Genomic DNA, 20,492 nt, shown 5'->3' with positions numbered 1-20,492 from the left:
AATCATCTCATGCAATGGCTACGTAGTGTGGGATTTGCGCTAGGACTGACTAACACTGGGGCAAGGAAATGCACCTTTGAAGATGGGCAAAACACGGAATATTAAACTTGTAAAGTAGCACAAACTAGCTTAAAGGTGAGTGCAAGTGCCTTCGTATCTCCCTGCGCTGCTGAAATAATCTTGAACACAAGCTGAATCATCAGAAGAAAGCTTTATCCTCTCGTTTCCTTCTGGTCATCTGGGCTGGCTTCTCCCTGTCTGGCTCTGATCAGTGAGGTAGGGGCCCAGGAGCTGGGCCTGCTGCTCCTGACTGCTGTGCATGGCGGTGGCACAGCGAGCAGTGCACTCATGAGCAGCCTGTCCTGCCCTCAGCCTGGCTGCTTGGGACAGGCAGAAGCTGCTCGGGGCCTATGAGATGTGTTTTGGCAGAGAGCCCATGTTTTTACCAATTGCTCAAAACTTCTTTTAAAATACTTAAAATCTGTGGGGTCCTGGGAGTCAGTCTTGAGAACCAGGAGAAGTACAAAGTGCAACCAGAGTCCTGATGAGGTGCCATCCAGCTCTGCTTGGAGCTGGGAGAGCAGACGTGTGAGCAGTAGCACTGCTGGTAGCACTGCTTGCTGATGAAGATGTTTCGTCGCAGCCCCAGTTAATGGAGGTATCTATTGCATCGTTCTGGCGTGCTTGGGGCAGAGTCTGCCCACACAGATCCCTGCCTGCCTTGCTTGTGAATCCCACGGGAGGAGGGCTAATGAAAATGTTATGCCGAGTGCAGTGCAAGTCAGGGAGAGGGTGGGTTTAAAACAGTCGCCCACATTTGCACTCGTAACTCTTGAGCAAGGAGGCAGAAGCTAAAAGGAGAGTTATGTCAGATCTCTGAGGTTAGTGGGACCGTGGAGAATGAGGTCCTTCATTTGGGTGATGCTGTAGGGATAAGGCAGACAGCAGGTGCTTCTGACAGCAACAGGAAATGTCAGTGTTATGACTTCTACTCGTTGCCTAGGACAAAAAGCCTAAACCAAAGCCTTACTAAAAAATAGCAGCTAACACTTCTTTTGAGGTCGTATGAGGAGACTCATCCTTCCAGATGTGAGTTTTCTGGAGAGAAGGGAGTTGTTCTGGTGTGCAGCAGCACAGTGTGTGCTGGAGAATTACTTGTACTGAGAGTGAGAAAAGGAGGAGGAATGTTTGTGTCTCAGGGCAGGGTCTTCCTGACTTTGAAGAGAGCGTCACGGCGGCTTTGGTTTCTGTTTATGGTAAAGAAAGATGAAATTTACGGCATCACAGTCTTTCAGCCTTCAGAACTGTGTATCATTTCAACAAAATGCTGAAATGATTCATCTGTCATCTTTCTGGATAAGTATGTCAATATGATAAATTTCCTTTGATACTGAGAAAACCTTTTCACATTTACAAACTCATTTAAAGCTCACATTTAATGATGGAAAATGTGGAACTGCCTATATGAGAGCTGTTATTTGGAATCTGCAGGTGAAGCAAAAGGGAGCTTAGAAATTGCCTTTGCGGAGACTGGAGGGATCCTAGCTGAGCTGCCTGCAGAAAACGGCCCCTTTTGTATCCTACAGAAAATCTTAATCATCATTAAGATACCATGAATCAACTAAAGGTCGTGCTCAATTCCTTGCTCAAATTGTCAAATTTCTAATATTTTCCATACATATCAGGGATCATATTATTTAATTCGCAGTTGTTTAATAGGAGTGCTGTGTCTGCCCTGTAGCACAGCCCTACTTCTGGCACAGGGCAGTTTCCCTGGGCAGTGACCGGAGGAGCAGCAGCCTGGGGGCGATTTCAGCACTGCTGTGCTAATGGGAAACTCAGTGTGAGTGCTGGGCGGCTTCTCGAGAGGCGCCGTGAGGCTTGGAAGCCTTGCAGACATCAGTTGCATGGGAGGTGCCTTGACATCTCCCCTTGAGAAGCTGACCTTTCTTGGGCTAAGTCTTTTCAGTTCGAGGCAGGAGGCAGAACGGCGGATCGTTCTCCCCACAGCTTCCTTTTATCAGAGCTTCCATACATACTCTGAATCAGCTGCTCTTTCTTTTTTTCTTTTTTTTTTTTTTTTTGCCAAGGATTAAAGAGCTGAGGTTATGGGAAATGCACGATTTTCACTTCGCTGCTGTGAGGATATCAAAGTGTATCCGTCTTTGCTTTTGAAGTCGGGGGTTGGACGGGGATCCTATGGGGAGGAGCGGCGATGGGGGGATGAGGTCTGATGGTGTGGTGGGACCACTGCCCCAGGGCTCAGCCCTCCCACTGCCCACCGTGCCCCTGCCTGCTTTGACACTGCTTTCCCACTTGTCATGGTTTCATGATTTTTCATTATCGGTATTCCACATCATAACATCATGCAATGCACTGGGGGTTTGACTGCTGATGCTCAAGTTCCGGGTGCCTGTCCAGAGGAGAAGAGCAGCTACGTTTCCCCAGGGGGCTTTGCGGTCAACGAGGAGATATAACTCCCGGCAAGGTCACCTGATGCTCTCTTCTTTGCCTGCGCTGCTTCGCTTGCGCTTCTCTGCCTGCGCTGCTTCGCTTGCGCTTCTCTGCCTGCGCTTCTCGCCTGCGCTTCTCTGCCTGCGCTTCTCGCCTGCGCTTCTCTGCCTGCGCTTCTCATCTCAGCGTTGTGGTAAGGCCGATCCACTATCAATTTCACATTCTCTCTCCTTATAAAATTCTGTTGATACCATATTTAGTAAATTACTTTGTTTTACCTCAGATTGTTGCCACTGTTTTCAATTATTTCGGGGTCCCTTATTTTCTTTTTTTTTCCGGGGGCGCGGATCCGCGGATCCCTCCGCCCTTCTAGTCACGGAACCGGGCCGAACCAGCCCGTAAACCGTTGACACCACTGCATCTGACCTGCTCAGGATGGAATGAAGGCTCGTGAAGCCAAGCAGCCTACAGATGGGAGAAGGAATCCAAGGGTGTGCTGGTGTTACGGGCAGAGCAGTATTTCCCTGCTGTGCCGCCCATCCCCATTGCAGTCAGCACAGCTCAGTGCTGTCACTGCTCCTCGCGGGGTTCATGCAGCTCAGAGCTGCGCCTTGGAAGCTTTCATCTGCCTTCCAAAAGTCGCACGTGCCCATCCTGTAGGTACACTGCCAACAGCATTCCCTTAGAGTCTATTCTCAACTGAATACCTCTTTGATATCAACGCAAATTTTATCCTTTGTATTTTTTTTCACAGCTTTACAAATGTTGAATTTTCTTTCTCTGAAAGAAAAACTAGAAACATAATCCTTTGGTTTTAAAGCACTGCAGATTTGGCCCTTTTGTTTCTCCGTCTGCACGGGACAGGCAGGAGGCTGAGGTTACCCCAGGCTGTGTGCCCTGCAGGCCCTGTGTCAGCGCTGTGTGCCGGCCCTGCGGTGCCCACCAGGCTGTGCTGTGCCAAGCGGTGCTGCGCCGTGCCAGGCACAAATGTTGCAGTGGCTCAGCGGGTGGATGTGCCGCCATTACCCCTATGGGAGTGTTGGTGATGGGCAGCCCACCCTGCTCTCTCAGCGTCGCCAGAGCAGACCAGGCCCCATCCCATGGCATTACACGGAGTCTTGGGTGGGGTGTGGGGGTCTCTGGCAAGCGACCTGCAGGAGCTCCAACATGAAGGCCTGCTGCTGTGGTGACTGCCAGCAGGGATGGGACTTTGGCCTCTGCCCCCTCATGACCTGGAAGGATGCACGAGGTGCTGGGCAGCTGCAGAGCACAGCTGTGGTGACCTTCCTCTGGAACTGCCTCCTGAAGGGAGCCAAGGGAAAGAGAAAGGCAAAGAACTGAAAGCTGAAATGGCTGTGTGGTCCAGCAGTGCGTTGGGATAAGTATCTCTGGTCAAGAGCAGTGAGAGTAAAATTACAGAGCAGAAAACGCTGTCAAGTGATTCTGAGTGAAGCAATGAACAGTAATGTCATCTGAAATGAGCCTGGGAGATGATTGCATACCTCACCGAGGACGTGTCTGGGGTGTCAGAAAGATCAGCCTTCGCAGGACAGTGATTCACAGTAGGAGCTACCCCCTTCTGTCACCTAAGAAGGCACCTACCCAGTGCCTTATTAACGCTGGCTTTAGAAGCCACCTGGGGTTTGTTCCAGCCCCGGCATTCCTGGAGGTGACTCATCCTGGGTGGGATGGAGGTGGGACCCACCCTGCACCAGCAGTGGGGCTGGGGACTGGCAGAGCCCCCCCAGCATTGTGCTGTGCCCAGCTGTGTGCCCCTGGCCTGTGTCCAGCCGAGCTGTGCGAGCTGCAGGTGCTGGGAGCTGATTCTCCACCCAAGTTCTGTTTGCTGCGTGCTTGGGGGAAACGTGATGTTGGTTGTAAATCGTGGCACTCAAACACCGTGCCTGTTTTCAGGTAGGGTCTGACCCTGAGCTCGCTCCCATTTGTCCGCTGATTCATTACATCATGTCTCAGGGAAGTGTCCTATCTATTTTGCTGAAGCTTCTTAATGAGGTGAGGATGACTTTTCTGGGGCAGTACGTGTGACTCGCTCTGCTTGTTTACAAGTGCACGTCTGCTCCCACACCTTCCTCTTTGCTTCCCACCCTGAAGCAATGAAGGGCAGAGGCAGAGTGTGCTGCACTGATGCTGCTTTCTGGGCTCTGGTAGCCGGGCAATGTACTGCAGGTCGTGTGCACAGCCGAGACTGAAGTTTGTGCATGAGCTCATCTGTCTCCTTGGTGGGTGCAGAGTAAGCCCTGGGATGCTTTCATCAGGTTCACTCCCCAGCACTTGGTAGGCATGCTAAGTGTTGGGCTTGCAGAGTTGTTGGGGAAGGTGCCTGCTTATGCCTCTCCTGCAGTTTTGTCACTTTCTTCTGTTGTCGTTTCTCATCAAAGTGCTGGAGCACTGGGGAGGATTGAACAGAACAAAACCTGTCTGTATTGAGACGAAGCAGCGAGCCCTGACTTGGTATGTTGAATTCATGACAGTGCCCTGGTGCCCAATAGTATGGGTTAATGACTGATGGAGCCCTCCTCTCCTTCTGGATCTGTGTTTTGCGCTGTCTCGTTGCCGTTCACAGAGCTGAGAGGAGCTGCAGTTTCTTCAGGACGGCCCTCCCTCAGTGAAATCTGTCTGAAAGTGGACAACAGTTCTAAGTCAATGGGAGCAAGTACGAAAAAGCCACATATCCTCATCTTCTCCATCTTCTCCAGATGTTTAATTCATGAAGCCATGAGCTAGGCTAGCAGACTGGATCCTCAGCAGCATGAGCCTGCACTGTAATGCAGCTCATAGCAGAGCTTCTCTATGGGAAAGCCTGAGTCAGGGCTGTGTGCAGCAGCCGTGTCCCTGATGCTTGGAGCAGCTGCGTGACACAGCTGGGGCAGCTCATGAGGTGTGCAGTTCCCACCAGCTCAGCCCTTGTGGTGGCAGCAGCATGCCAGCTCCATCTCTGTATGTGCTGGTGCTGTAATAACTATTCCTGGTTAAATTCTGCCTCCTACCTGGGAGTTCTCTGATTAGTAAATTCTAACAGCATCTTCTGCCCCTCCAATTCTAAGCTCCAATCTAACCTGCATGCAGGCTGCTATGTAACGTGGCCAACTTTAAATGGTGTTGTTTTAAAGTGAAAAAAAACAGTGCCCTGCTTTGCTCATGTTAATTATAAATCTCTCATTGGCTTAAATATGGTGAGCATTTGGATCTCCTCTGTGTTCTGACAAGCCGTCATGCAGCACACCCCCACACGCCCATTCATTGTACTGAGAGCAGGGGATGTTTCAGCATCAGATGCAGGATTTGGCAGCAATTAAGTTGAAGCTAAATTGGATGTCCAGATCGTCTGCAAGTCCTTAGAAGCAGCAGCTTGTCTGTTATACCGGTGGTTGGACAATCCAGCTACGAACCACTCCGTGTCAAAAGCAATACTTAACAGTACTGCTGCTCTTAGGAAATGTTGAATGTGTTGGCATGATACAGCAAATATTCCCTTATCTCCTTTGTAGTAGTTTGTAGTAGTAAATATTGTCTGTGTTCACCCTGAGGACTATGGGGTGTCCTTTCTTTGTTACCCCAGGCAGCACCATAGTGCAGCAGTGGCTGCGGAGCGAGGCTTGCTCCCTGCTTCTGGTGCCGTGTTCCTCCTGGTGGGTTGGTCAGAGCTCAGAGCAGTCTGACATTCACAGACTCCCATGTACGTGTGTGCACCGCTTAGAAGCGGATCTGTTTCTCACAGTAACGGTGCAGACATAGGGAAGCTGCAGTGGGTACAGTTCTGTTCTGTTTTCACAGTGGTGAGTATGGGGTCTGCCACAGACCAGTGGCAGTGACTGAGATTCTCCCTGTGTCGAAGCATAACATGAGGAAGTTAGCATAGGAGCAGTCCTTGAGATGACAGAGTGTAGGTAACGCTGCTGCAGTCGCAGCTCTGCGGTGCAGGGCAGGAGGTGCAGCAGATCTAAACTGTCTCTGGTTTTCATAACTGTAAGTGTGTTTTTCTCATGTTCTGTACATTTTTATTGTTGTTGACATGTCACAGTTCTGGTGAAGGATATATTTTCCTGTCTGGTCAGGATTTTTACCTTCTTCAGTATATATCTGCACCGCATACACATGAAATCTCTAAAAGCCAGAAGAAAAAGGTGAGCATTGCTTTCACCACTTCAGTTACTGTTTACATACAGGATCCACCAAGAATCTGTGATCGTTACCATTCCCTCGCAGATTGGCAATAAGATTATTGTGTTACGGTACTACTTTTGATCTAAAAAGTATTTTTAAAAGTACCTCACATTTCTGTAGAACACCTTCAGCAGACTGTGCAGTTTAACAGCCCGTGCTGAGGACCAAAGAGCACCCAGCCTGTTCTCAGCAGCTGCAGGCTCGCTGGGTGCCGTTCAGAGGACACTGGAGCTCGGTGCTCACCACCGCTGATCTGTGAGTTCGTGCTGGCAGAGCTGCTGAGTGCTGCTGCAGCCCGGTGCACAGCAGGGCTCTGTGCTGCTGCCAGCAGGCTGTGCAGGGTGCCCAGCAGGCAGCTCGGCGGTGTGCGTGGCGATGGGCACCGAGGGAAGGTGGATAACTCGGCAGGATTAATTAGTGGAAGCACAAAAGCTCCACTAATTAGAAAAGCTCCACTAAGTGCCTAATGGGAAGCTGCAGCAGATAGATGCTGTGTCTGGTCGGGTCCTGTGAGCTCTGGGTTTGGGCTCTTCCTTTCTCACAAGGCAGAGGTACTGGGGATTTTAATGCCATAGTGTAAAGCAGCTCTGAACAGATGGGGCTATAACCTGCCCAAACGGCTGTCCTGCCAACTACTGGCTCCAGACCTGCAGTTGATGGAATAATTACTGCTCGGAGCAGCACGCAGTGTGCATGTGGAGCTGTTTGCTGTCAGGCAGCGCTTGTTTGCACGTACTCTGATTTCTGGCTACCAGCTGGCAGATCCGACACCCAGAGTCAAAATTTGGGAGGTTTTCATGTAGCGTTGGCATGTTGGCTGGTTTTAATGAACTGAGGTGAGCTTTGCCCACCCCTCGTTGGGAATCTCTCACAGTTTGCTGGCATTGTAGGTGCCAGCATCTGCAGCGTGGCAGCTCGAGCAGCTACGTGTGATCCCGTGTGCCCGCTGCTCTGCCTTCCAGCACAGAGGAGCGTTGTGGGGGGAGATGTCTGCCAGGGCTTTGTAAGAATTCAGGGATAAACTCATCAGCACAATGCGATGAGCTCCTGCCAGCGCCACACTGCGCGCCTGGCTGCACGTTTCATTAAGTCCCTCCTGAAAGGCCCACACCTGGGGCACGAGCACTGCGGCCTGCTTGCTGGGAGGCTCATCCCGTGCGTGCAGCCCTGGCACGGCGCGGTGCTGCGGGCACACAGCCCATGGCACAGCTCACAGCCCTGTGCCTGGCAGCGCCTGCAAGGTGAGTGGGAGGGTTCTCCAGACAGCACAGGGAGCGTTTTGCCTTGGGATCAGGAATAGCTTCGGCATTAATTTATGTTCAGAGATTAAATAAAGCCCTCCGTTCTTCACTGGAAGTAATTAGATTTCTGTCTGCTCCCAGGTTTTATCAAATATGTAACTAAAAAAAAATCATCTTGTCTGCCTCTTCGACTGGCATATAAACATCACAGATCTAATTATGGCCGTAGTGAAAGATGGTTCCAAATGTAAAGCTGGACTCAGAATGCACCCTGACCACAGAGGATGTACTTTTCACATGTTATTCAGAGCGGATTCGCAGACAGGAGCCCTGATCCCCACAGAAATCCATGAGTTGCTCCATCCTGCAGTGAACGATGGACACAGCCAAAAGGCAGAAAGAAGACGAGTCTCACTGTCTTCAGGGGTTTCTCTGCAGGTTGATGTGACTTTTCACCCTTCTTCTTCAAATAAAATCAGAACCAGCAAATCCCAGCAGGGAGATGAGCGCGGTGAAAGCTGTACAAAACTCTGGAGCCTGTCAGGTTTCTGAAGGACGGCTCCAAAGCACGGCTCCCCAGGGTCCTCCTCCCCATCACGGCAGTGGAAAGCACAGCTCCCATCTGCTGTGAGACTCCCAGGGACGTGCCTGCAGGGCCACACCGTGCTGCACCAAGGGTTCGTGTTGGAGGCTGTGAGCAGAGGCTGCCTACGTGCTGCTTCAGCGTTCTGTAAAGGCACCACGTTTTGGGATATCTGTCAGTGATTTGTATCAGTGAAACCACAGAGCTGTTGTGCAGGAGGGGAGAGGTGGGTAAAAAAGACAAAACAAAAAGCAAGTGCAGCTTTTTCTTTTCTGGTTCCTTGGTTTATGTGCTGTCATGTCCTTAGCTTTTCCTCGTATGTTTGGGCTCACGTCCCTAAGAGGCTGTGAGTGGATAATCACTCATACCCCAAACTCGATTATAGAGACATCTGTGTAATATCTGACTGGATGTTATTTCCTCAGCATAACGTGAAAGGGAAGTGCCTGATCTGAGCCATCTAAAATTGCTTTTAATCATAGGATTCATAGCTTGTGGATAACATCTGCATTGCCCCTCCATGAAGCCTTACAGGGAACCTGGAAGAAATCCTGTGGTAGCTGCAGATGGAAAACCTCCACTCCTGACTTGCTCAGTACAGGAGCCGGCCAGGAGACCTTTTCCTGATGTGTTTTTATGTGCTGGCTGTGTCAGTTCAGATGTGATTTACGTAGATGGCAATATAGGAATAAGATTCATTTGGAAAGAAAATAATTATGCAGCTTTGAGCACTTGCCCAGCTTTCCTGGCCTCATGAGTTCCTTTCCCTGGCACACGGAGGGCTGGCCCTGCTCCCAGGTGGTGAGCATCAGTTCAGCAGCCTTGCACAAGGTAAGAACACAGGCACAAACTGAAGTCAGCAGTGTGGGGCATGTGCACTGAGGCTCTGTTGTGCACGGTGTTTTTTATTTTAGGTCAGACGAGGTTTTCATCTCTATCATAAGCAATTGAGAGAGGGATTTTTCATGGGAGTGTTGACATGACCTGAAAGCATCGGCTGTCTTGCTGTGAATAAAAGTTTTATCAGCTACCGCTACAGCTTGGCTGGAGCAAACAGCGGTATTGAATTAAAGAGCTTTTAATGATTTATGGCGCTGTGGCACACCGGTCCTTCATCCGTCTGGTGATAAAGCATAACTTTCAGCAGGGAAAGAGCAAAATGGTAAGGCTCTGTGAAAAAGATCTTCGGGAGTAAACTGTGGTGTTCGGAATAGAAAATAAAACGAGCTCTTGGGGTGAGGACGGAGGGCAGATATGTCAAGCTGCTGGCCCTGTGCTTACAGCACGTCTCTGGGGATCATTGGCTTCTTCCATTCACTGCAACTTCATACCTCTTAATTTCCCTTATACCCGAGTAAGCCTGTTCTGATTGTGACCTTTGTCTCTGAAGAGGAGGCTGTGTTATTCACACTGCTGTTGCTGAGACATCGCCGTAACGCAGCCCCAGCTGGCTGAAGCTGTCTGCAGCTCAAGGGCTGCCCGGTCCGTGTTGGGGAGCACAGCTCTCCTGCTACAGGCTGGCCTGAAAACCTGGGGGTTCACAGACAGCATCTGAGTGCAGCAGGAGGACCTGTTTGTGCCATGTGTTCCTGTCTGCGAGCACCGAGTCCCGCCGTGACGTGAGTGCAGCGGCAGCAGTGAGCCGGGGCTCTGCCTGAGCCAGGCCAGGGCACGGCCCGGAGCTGCGGGCAGCGCGGGGAGCGCGGCCACGGGATGGGTGTCACACTGTGTGTCACTGTGCTGAGGGCTGTGCTGCGCTGAGAGCTGAGGGTTGTCAGCACTGCGCAGTGCAGGAGGTTGCTGTGCAGAATGCCTCTGGGATCACGGCTGCAGGTGTCCCATTCTGTTGAACGGGGCTTTGTGTGCTGGAGATAATGGTTGGGTAAAACACTGCCAGAGACACCATTGTCAGAACTGTTCCCAGAATGAAGTTCCCGATAAATAAGCTGCATAATGAAAGCAGTGAGGGCTTTTCGTTGTTTTCAAGTCTGTTTGCATTCAGGACCAGACAGTATCATGGCAGCACCCACGTCTCAGCCTCTCCAGCCCGAGGAGCCCACCCTGAGCAGACCTCCCCGGGGTCAGTGTGGCCATGGGGCTGCTCAGCTCCCCCGGTCCTTTCCCCTTGGGTCACTGTGTCACTGCTGTGTGTATCTTGTTCCTTCTGCAGCCTGCATGATGACTCTGCGCTCCCCATGCTGCCCTGCCAGCTGCACCTGAGGTAGCACTGCTGTCCTTCCATCCATCAGGTATTCTTGCTGTCCGTTTGTTATTCTGTCCCTGCGCTCCTCTCTGGGCACCAGGAGGCCCTGCAGCCCCAGTGCCGGCAGCTCGGGACCACGAGACATCCACAGCCCCAGGAACTGAGCCCCGCGTGTGCCCGGCTCCAGGGCTGGTGCTGCAGGGCAGGGCCTGCATCCTGCGCTCCTTCCCAGCCGACACGGACTGTGGTGCTGAGCAGCCTGTGGGAAGTGGGTGCAGGCTTAGCACCTTGAAAGTGCAGCATAGCTTTGCTGGAGGGGCCCTTACAGCCCCTGCTGTGGGCTGGGTGCTCCCCACCAGCTTGGGCTGCCCAGGGCCCATCTGTGGCCTTGGTTACCCCCAGGGATGGGGCACGGCCCCACGCTTCCAGCACTGCAGTATTGCTCTGTGCTGCTGCTTTGTGGTTTGTGTGCTTGGTGCTTTAATTGTATCACTGCAAAAACACCTAGAAGACAACTCTAGGCTTTCTTATCTTACCATGCTAAAAGAACATTTGATTGGATGGTTTTATCCTTAACATTTATTAGGAGTGTAGTACAAATTAACATTATCTTTTTAATTACAGATCTTACATAGATGTTAATTACCAGACAAAGACTGTATTTCAATTACCATCAGTGCCATCATAATACGAAATGGATATGAAGATTGGTTTGAAATGTCAGAGTAACTGTTGCTGCCTACTCTGCAACTGTGATGCTGTGGCCACGTCAGACGTCTTTGGTTTCCTTTCAAAATGATGTCATCCCTTGCTATTACTTTCCTGATATCAGCTGAAAATTGACTTTCATTTTTTAAATATAATTGACAACATTATGGTTTCAGTTATTGGTGTAGAGCCCGCTAAAGCAGCACGGAGGAGGCAGGATCTGCAGAGGAGCTAGTCCCTGACAGCCACAAGATGCACGATGGCCTGGGGTTTTTGGGCCTATATATTAGGATGACCAAATGCTGGAAGGTCCGTCCACTGGCATGACCATACGATGGAAGATTCCTGCATTGGAATGGCTACATGTTGGGAGGCCCATATACTGGAAGATCTGTGCTGCTGGCATTTACTGCCTGCAGTCATTGTGTGAGGACGTCCGTCTGCGCCCTGGAGCAGTGTGACAGGGAGGTCAGCACTGGGGGTGTTGCTTTTTGGGGAGGTCCTGCAGCTTGCTGATATTTTCTTGGCTGTTAAAGAACCAAATTCTAGTAGTGTTTGTGCTCGTGTTGTTTCCTAATGACTTTGTCGGGTTAGCATTATTTCTGAGAGCAGAAGCCTGCAGGCAGTGAGTGCTTGGAGGTGCAGCTGGGGTCAGCTGAGCCCTGTGGATGGATCACTGCCCACTGTCCACAGTGCCCACGTGTAATTGCAGCACTTCTCATCTCTGCAGAGTGGGAAATATGAGGATTTTCTTAACTTCTGAATATCTAATAGGATATTTTGTGTGTCCAGGAGCCCAGACATAATCCTCAGGGGAAGTCAGCAAAAAGCAAAGTATAAATCACTGTATTTGGATCAGGTGTAACCACTCTGAATAAGCGTTTTACAAGCGAGAGCAGTGTCCTCCTGTGGTTCACTTTCATGTGGGATTAGGATGTTTGATGTGGGTGTGCAGTTTGCTGGTGCCGAGCATTGACTAAAGACAAAATAAGCAAAATCCAGGAAGATTCCTGACGGCCCTCACCCAAGTCCAGTAACATTTCTGTGAGAGGTTTATAGAGCATTTTCTGGTCCTTCAAGAACAGATGCCCTTGGAGAAGCTCTAGAAGATAACGTATGCTCCCATGCCCAAAGCAGAAGGAAGATATCATGAGCCCCGCTGTGGGTATTTGCATCAGGTGTGGCAGTGATGTCCTGCAGAGGACGGGTTCACGAGTGCCTTAATTTGACATCTGCATCAGCAGAAGAAAAAATAATCTTTGTGTAGCCAAGAGCAAGCAATCTCAAGTACTTATCTGCTTCACAGACAGTGCCCAGCATGCAAAGTACTTGCTTTTGTTTGAGTCCACAGACAAATTGTGCTATTCCATTATAATTAGCTTGAGGTAAGCCAGGACACACTATTAAATAATTAGATGACTTTTCTTCCAAGTGAGGATTTCAGCCCGCTGGATTCGCTCGGAATCAGCAGGAAAAAAGTTATTGACTTTCTAAAGCCTGGCTGCATAAAAGGGAGCAAGTTGAACTGAAAAATGTGCAGAGCAGCAAAAATGCAGAGGATCAGGGAAAGTATCCCGAAATAACAGCGACAACAACAGAAGTCTTCCCACAAAAAATAACACCTTGTGTCCCCCGGGCACCGCGAGGCCCCCAGTGACTGCGCTGTAGTTCCATCCCAGCTTACATCACGGGTAGCTGGGCAGCAGGAGTCACGCTGGCAGCGCACGCCGTGGAGTTGCAGCAGCCCCAGCCATCCCCGGGACTCGCAGCAGCAGCGCTGGCTGCAGCGACTCTGCTCTTCTGAGGGTCTCTTGTTCTGAAACTTGGAACTCGTGGCTTTGCTGTCTGCTCAGCACAGGGCGAAATGCTGTGGCAGTGGAGGCTGCAGGGACGCGCTGCGTAACGGAGCGGCACGGCAGCGGTGCAGGGAGCAGCACAGCCCCCTGGGGGGGCAGCACTGATGGGCACCTTGAGAAGACCCGGAGGGCTCTGGTGCCTTTACAAACATGCACGTTTAGATGCTTTCATGTGCTGCGTGCTTTAATGGCAATGCCTCCCTTAAGCTGAGTCAGTTTTCTTCTCTTTTTTTTCTTTTTTTTTTATGCATCATCTGGGCCAGTGACCCTTTGCCCTCTGCTGTGAATGCCTGCCGTAGCTCGGCTGCTGGGTGCAGACCCAGCCAGTCCAGGTTCAGATGAAGACAAACTTCGGCTCCAATTTCTCTTGTCATTGTGTGTGGCCCCATTAAGTGAGGTCGAAATGGGAGATGTTAAATGCTCATCTCATGTCCTGAATAGCAAATGCAAGTTCCAGCCCCTTTGTGTCTTTAATGCAATAAAAGCAAAGGCAGCTGTATACAAACCATTTGGCAGCAGCTGAATGCTCAGGGTATCTGGGAGTCTATTAAATCTTTTATGTGCCATGTCTTGAGCAATATACTGCCAGCTGATGCCTGCCTTCTGCAGCGCAGATCTGGCAGCATTACATACAATTTTTCCTGACGGCTGTATTTAGCCACAGAAAATTTCCTTTGTGCAGGGAGGGACCACATTGTGCAGCATGAGGACATGGTCCTCTCTTCTTTTTCTTTCTCTTATTGCTTTACTTTGTAGATCTGCTTGAAAAATGGATCCAGATTTATTTTAAAACCACTCGGGCTTGTTACCCTGTAGACGTCCTCTGCTTCCACGGGGCAGAGCGGAGAGGTAAAGATGTAGGCTGGGCACAACCTGTCAGTGCATGGGCTGTGCTCCTGCAGCCACAGACATTGTAGGGAGGGTTCCTGCTGGTCATGGAGGACCTAAATGACAGGGGTGGCGAGGGCAGGACCAGCACCGGTCCTTGTGTTGTGTTGGGTGGCAGCAGGGCAGGGACGGCAGGGCACACAGAGGTGTGGAGCTGCAGCAGCACAGAGCTGTGCTGTGCTCCTGTGAAGCTGCACCAGAGCACTGCTGCCTGGTGAGAGGAGGAACGTTCTTGTTGACTCTCGTGTTTTTTGCTTCCCCAGAAAACAGATGAAAAGTTTGTATAGTACTTGATAGTGGAGTCATTTGGACGTCGGTGGTGCTCTTCTGTTTCAGATCACCACTTGCTGTTACGCAGCAAGAGAACCTGCCACTGTGTTCTCATTTGTTGTGCTAGGTGTCCATTTTTCCTGCAGAGAAACAGAGAGCAAATGACAGAAATGTGAAAAGCAGTATGTGGAAGGATGCAAAAGTCAAAATCTAAACCAGAACTAATGACAAAGATTTAGAAATTGATGTGTTTCTATGTGAAACAAATCAGAAAAAAACGTTGTTTGGTGTCTGCATTGCCGTTACTCATGGACTTGTTTTTAGATAAGCTGTATGGTGATGCCCATGTCCTGAGGGGATATCGTTGGGTCTTTTCTGCTGAAGGAAGTTACAGAGTGCAGTTACTTTTCCTTGGCTTATTACTGTCAGCTCGAGGCAGCAGTCAGATCGTGCTGGTGCTGTGCATCGCAGCAGGCAGCTCCCTGCTCCCATTCAGGCTGCAGGCAGCGAGTTTCAGCCTTGTCTGTGCTGTCTGTCTGTCTGTGCCATCTGTCTGTGCCATGTCTCCCTGCAGCTGCTGGTGTCCCCAGGCAGGGCAGACCCCTGCTGCCCCCCTGTAGGACCAGCCCAGAGCATGCCCTCAGCACAGAGCTGTGTACACCCGTGGTTCTCTGTTCTGCAGTCACTGCAGTGGCAACTGCAAAATAATCCCCGTAATTTCATTGTGTTGCTAATTAGGATGTTTGTAGCAGGCTAACGATAACCACCTATTATTTTGTCATCTGCTGTAATGTGTCCTCAGTGATATTATATTATGTACCATTACTGCTTGCAAATTGTTATTAATGGGAGCATTTTGGAAGTGTGGAAGAGCTCAGGTCTCCCCATGACATTTGCTCCATCCAGGGATGCTGTGAGATGCTGCAGGACCTATTAGATGCTGTGGGATCCATGGGATGCTGCAGGTGCTGTGGGATCTGTTGGGTGCTGTGAGGGGCAGTGGGTACTGTGGGATCTGTTGGGTGCTGTGAGGGGCAGTGGGTGCTGTGGGATCTGTTGGGTGCTGTGAGGGGCAGTGGGTACTGTGGGATCTGTTGGGTGCTGTGAGGGGCAGTGGGTACTGTGGGATCTGTTGGGTGCTATGAGGGGCAGTGGGTGCTGTGGGATCTGTTGGGTGCTGTGAGGGGCAGTGGGTGCTGTGGGATCTGTTGGGTGCTGTGAGGGGCAGTGGGTGCTGTGGCTCCAGCAGCTGGAGGTCACCTTTGGTTGGGTCTTGCATTGGTGTTCCAGTGAAGGCTGTAGGAGCAAACTTTTTTCAAAGAAAATGTACGCAGCACTCTGCCGTGTGGTAATGAAGAGAGGACAGACATAATGATGCCAGCTGTAGGATGCTCATTAGTTCACTTCAGAATACCTACCTTGATAATTAGTGTCATCATCAGCCAGAGGTACGGGAGCAGCACTGAGGATGCTCTGGGAGTGCAGTGAGCCCCACTCCGTGCTTAGTAGCTCTGTGCTGTGCAGGGACATGGAGCTGGCACCCTGTGTGGCCCAGTGCTGGGCACAGTGCTTGTTGTTTTCCTCATTTTTAACCTATTTACATTTTAATCGCTTTCAGCTAAAGCAAAATGGATTGTTTGACCTTTCTGAGTACGGCCATATCTGAAATAGGTTAAGCTCAATCTGCTGGTAATGTACACTCAGCATGTGTGAGCTTCCCCTCCTGGAGAGCTGGTCTCACACGTCAAGCAGCAGATGAGGGGAGGGAACATTGTACTAAATCTTTTCCTTCTGCTGTAGGTGTGCATTGTGCAGAAGAGAGACACTGAGAAGATGTATGCCATGAAGTACATGAACAAGCAGCAGTGCATCGAGAGGGACGAGGTCCGCAATGTGTTCCGGGAGCTGGAGATCCTGCAGGAGATCGAGCACGTGTTCCTGGTGAACCTCTGGTGAGTGGCTTCTGCCCTGTCCTTCCCCTTCCTCTGCCCCTCCCCATGCTGCAGGGCTGCTTTCTGCCCCAGGTGCTCTGCACACAGCCCCCATTGGGAGGTACTGCTGAGCCGGTGCAGCAGGAATGGAACGCTTTCAGGGAACAGATGCGCAGAAGACATCCAAATGTTACATCACCAAGCATTTTCCAGCACTCGGTCTCGTTCCATCAAACCCGTTGTGTTGGTTCTCCTTCAGAGCCTCCTTGCACACGCAGCTGCATGCCGAGGTGCTACTAGTTGAGCTGCAGTGCTGGTGTGCCACGTGTGCTGTGTGACCACTGCAGATGAACACGTGTTGTTAGCTTCCAGCCTGATGTGAGGAGAGCTGGTTTTTTTAATGAGGCCCTGAATTAGTACTGAGCGCTTTGGAATGCAGCTGTTTTCAGCGATCTGTTTCTGAAAAAGAAGTGCTGTGATCTCTGCAGATTGCCACGTGTGTGGCCTTTGGCTGGAGAGCAGCTGATGGCAAAACAGAACTCTGCAGCGGTTTGCTGCTGAGTGCAGCGTGTCCCTTTAGAGCTCAGCTATTTCACTGAATCTTGCACAACATAAATTCATTTCCAAATTTAAAAAGTGGTGCATTATATCTGAAGGTTGCTGCTTGGCTTTGAGCGAGGATTTAGCAGCCAGGAAGAGTGGCATTTATACAAGGCAAGGGAACCACTTGTGGTCCCACAGAGCAGAGGTGACCGGCTGAGGAGGAAGGAGGGTGGTCTCTTACTGCTGCCGTGTAGGTGGCCGTGGTTACTGGTGCTCAGTGCTGTGCATGCTCTGTGCCTTCAGAGGAAGCTCAGCACTGGGTAGAGGCAGCAGTTGCAGTGGGGCCAGGGAGTGTAACCGGGTCCTGGGGGCAGCGTTTCCACCCCATTGGCTGTTGAGCAGTTTAACCACGGCAGATACATTTTCCAACAGGTAATGAAATCTTTGAGTAGACATGCTGATGCATATTTTCCCAGCTCCTGCATTTGGAATAAGCACACATTCAGGATGAGAAGTGTGTGATTCATAAGCATTATACAACCCCACACACTCTCTCCTTAGAAACGCTGTAGCCAAATATAACAATGGGACCTTATTTTGTAGTGTATCCTCACTGCTGTCACTCTCCTCCGGGATCCTCTGCAAATAGAGAGGCGTTTTACTCTACCGTAAATACAAATCTACTTCTCTGTTTTTATGGTTAAACTAGCACTTGCATTTTCTAATTCATTTTCAGGATATGCAGGGATATTTTAGGTATGGTTGTGTCGTGCTTTTCACAACTGAAAAGCCTCAGTGGCTCTGAGACGACTGCGAGCAAAGCCCCGTGGGCTGTGTGCCAGGGGAGCTGGCAGTGGGGAGTTTGGTACTGGATGGGTGTTGTGGGGCATCAGGCTGGATGGGGCTCTGAGCACCAGAAGGAGCTGTGGGTGTCTGTGCTGAGCGCAGGGGAGTTGGACCAGATGGCCTTTGAAGGTCCCTTCCAACTCAAACCATTCTGTGACTCTGTGGTTTGTTATGGGACGTTTGAAGCAGGGAACAGCGTGCCTCAGGTGAACCAAGACGGAAAACCAGGTGGGAGCTGAAACACTCGTATTTGCTCTGTGGTTTTCTGGTGCTGGAAGGGCAGCCCCAAAGCCCAGCCCCTCACCTTGCTGCGGGGGTTGCTCGCTGAGCGGTTCTATGGCATTCCGTGGGGTTTTGGTGAAGGATGGTGCTCGGAAGGCAGCAGGAGTTAATGGGGGCAGCCGCCTCACCGTGGAAGTGGTGCTTAGGACAGGGAAAGCATCGTGCCGGCATCGTGAAGGTGCCCACTTAATTAAAGAGGTGCAAAGACCGAGGCCGACATACGCTTGTAGTGGGATGCTGGCAGGTTGTCAGCGGTGCTGTGCAGTCAGGAGGAAACATTTCTGCCCTCAGCCTGCGAGCACTGCTGACGGCCACTCCCCGCAGGTACTCCTTCCAGGACGAGGAGGACATGTTCATGGTGGTGGACCTGCTGCTCGGCGGGGACCTGCGCTACCACCTGCAGCAGAACGTGCAGTTCACGGAGGAGACGGTCAGGCTGTACCTCTGTGAGATGGCGCTGGCACTGGACTACCTGCGCAGCCAGCACATCATTCACAGGTACTGCTGCGAGGCACTGGAAGCGAGGGCGTCCCACGGGCTGTGCGCTGAGGCCCCGGTGGGGCTGCTGTCTGCTTTGGGGCGGGCTGTGGGTCCGGCTGGGCTGCGGGCTGGGTGCTGGGCAGCGTGTGGCTCACAAACCTTGCCCATGGTGCTCAGCCTCTGGTCCTTTCTCCTCTCGGGGGCCCAAAGTGCGGTGCTTGGGGCCGTGGCTGGGCTGATGGAGGGCTTCCCAGGGAGGGCTGACGCCTGCGGTACTGGTTTCACAGGCGAATAAGTCAGATGCTCCCGCATTTTTTCCCAGGAGAAACATGCTTGTAATCTGTCTGAAGGGACTTGTTCCATATTAGGATGTTTTGGGGTTTTATCTTTCTATATTTTGGTAGATAAAAAGGTTGCAGGTTTTTTTGTAGCAGTTAATCTGTCATTTGACTGAGATTTCAGTTTGCTATAATTTTGCTTCTCTTTGCAGAGATGTAAAACCAGACAACATTCTCCTGGATGAGCAAGGTAGGAACTCTTGTCTCACCTTGTCCACCCGCTACAGATTTCTTGCAGTTGTGGATTCTGTGTGTCTTGTTGTGTGGGAAAAGTATGAGAAATACACATGCACCAGGCTTTCTGTGAGAAGAGAACCGGGCTGAGCCAGGTGAAGTGAGCCTGGAAACCTTCCTGGGAGCTTCTATTGGAAGTGTTATTAATACACCGTTGGCTGGTATCAGTGATCTGTACAGCACAGCTCACATATGAGATCCCATACATTCAGCCCTCCAGTAATAAATCTTAGAAAATGAAGACTCACTTTCTCAGGACAGCAGGCTCCAAATACTCCAAGTTTTAGGTAAAGGCTTACCAAGACCAAGGCTTGCACTTGCATGGGGGTTTGTTAGAAAATATCACAGAGTATGAAGGCTAAATGCCAGTGCCTCAGACTGCACGTACTATCGGACATGATCTGTATCTGCATTCATCCAGTGAGATTTGAAAATGTTCTGCCCCATCCAAGGCCCCTGGCTTCCCCAGCCAGCCCTGGTGACAGTCAGTGCAGGAACAGAGAGAATGTTCTTCTGTACTTCCTGAAATATCTCAGCGATTTCTTCATACAGACTTAGGGTTTGTAAAGTGTTAGGCTTTCTTTTAGGTTGACGTGTCTGTATTGGCTGTGCTCTGCAGTGCCAGCTCTGCCTTGGCTCTGGGATGTGGATGTGGTCGTGGTCCAATGCTTTCATCCACAAACTGTTACAGGTTGTTTTTAATCAACGTGAACAAGGCAGTAAGTGTCTTAACACAGAGTTTCCTTGTCTTCTTTACTGACTCTAGGATCTGATATATCAGTGTGAGCAGGTGCTGGAGCTGTGTAAGTTACAGCTCCCAAGGTGTGCTGAGCTAGGAGCGTTTATTGTAAGCTTAAATGGTTGTGGTATTTTTCACATTACTTTGCACATCCCTCCGTTTTTGTGCTGCACATTGGCTCGGTACTGCCACATTACGGTGTTTGTATTCACTGGTGAAAAACTGAGCCTGAGTTTCCCAAGCAGTAAAGAATTTGGCATTTAAAACTGGACGTGTCCCAGGTTTGAAACTCAGAATCCTGTAATGCACCGCAAACAAAGAACAAGAATGGCCAGGTAGGGTGGAATAAGTTGGGTATTTTAAATGGGCTCCATGCAGAATGTGAAGCTTCATATGTGACTCAAAATGCAGAAGCACAGCGAGGTCGCACTTAGCATCAGGCAGGGCCGAGGTCCTCAGCAGGAGCCCTGGGGCCCAATGCGGGGCTGGGAGGTTCCTGCCTGCCCTGCTCTCTGCTGCCTGGGAGGAAAAGCTTAAATACAGCTTTATTCTGCATGGTGGGGTTCTGTGCTGCAAGTAATTCCTTCCTAACATCTGTCTTTGTTTAAGGTCACGCACACTTAACAGATTTTAATATTGCAACAATAATTAGGGATGGTGAAAGAGCAACTGCGCTAGCTGGAACAAAGCCATACATGGGTAAGAAGCAGT

General features: G+C 50.6%; 1 protein-coding gene across 6 annotated transcripts in view; it reads left to right on the top strand.

Moving 5' to 3' along the window:
- The window catches only part of STK32C (serine/threonine kinase 32C), a 65,612-nt gene that overhangs the window by 33,890 nt on the left and 11,230 nt on the right, over positions 1–20,492 (top strand). For 5 of the 6 annotated variants that reach the window (XR_014884893.1, XR_014884892.1, XM_085230097.1 and 2 more), the window contains 4 exons: positions 16,189–16,340; positions 18,315–18,488; positions 18,961–18,998; positions 20,391–20,480. Coding sequence is in view for 4 of the 6 variants with exons in the window: in XM_085230096.1 (XP_085086222.1) it covers positions 16,189–16,340; positions 18,315–18,488; positions 18,961–18,998; positions 20,391–20,480 (454 nt within the window). In the remaining 2 variants the exon portion in view is untranslated. The remainder of the gene's footprint in view (positions 1–16,188; positions 16,341–18,314; positions 18,489–18,960; positions 18,999–20,390; positions 20,481–20,492) is intronic. The other variant, XM_085230095.1, reaches the window with a different exon arrangement.

The sequence above is a fragment of the Meleagris gallopavo genome, chromosome 8 (assembly GCF_905368555.1).
Source record: "Meleagris gallopavo chromosome 8, MGAL_WU_HG_1.1, whole genome shotgun sequence".
Classification (NCBI taxonomy): Eukaryota; Metazoa; Chordata; class Aves; order Galliformes; family Phasianidae; genus Meleagris; species Meleagris gallopavo.
The sequence above is the reverse complement of the archived record's forward strand: the minus strand, read 5'-3'. Positions and strand labels throughout refer to the sequence as shown.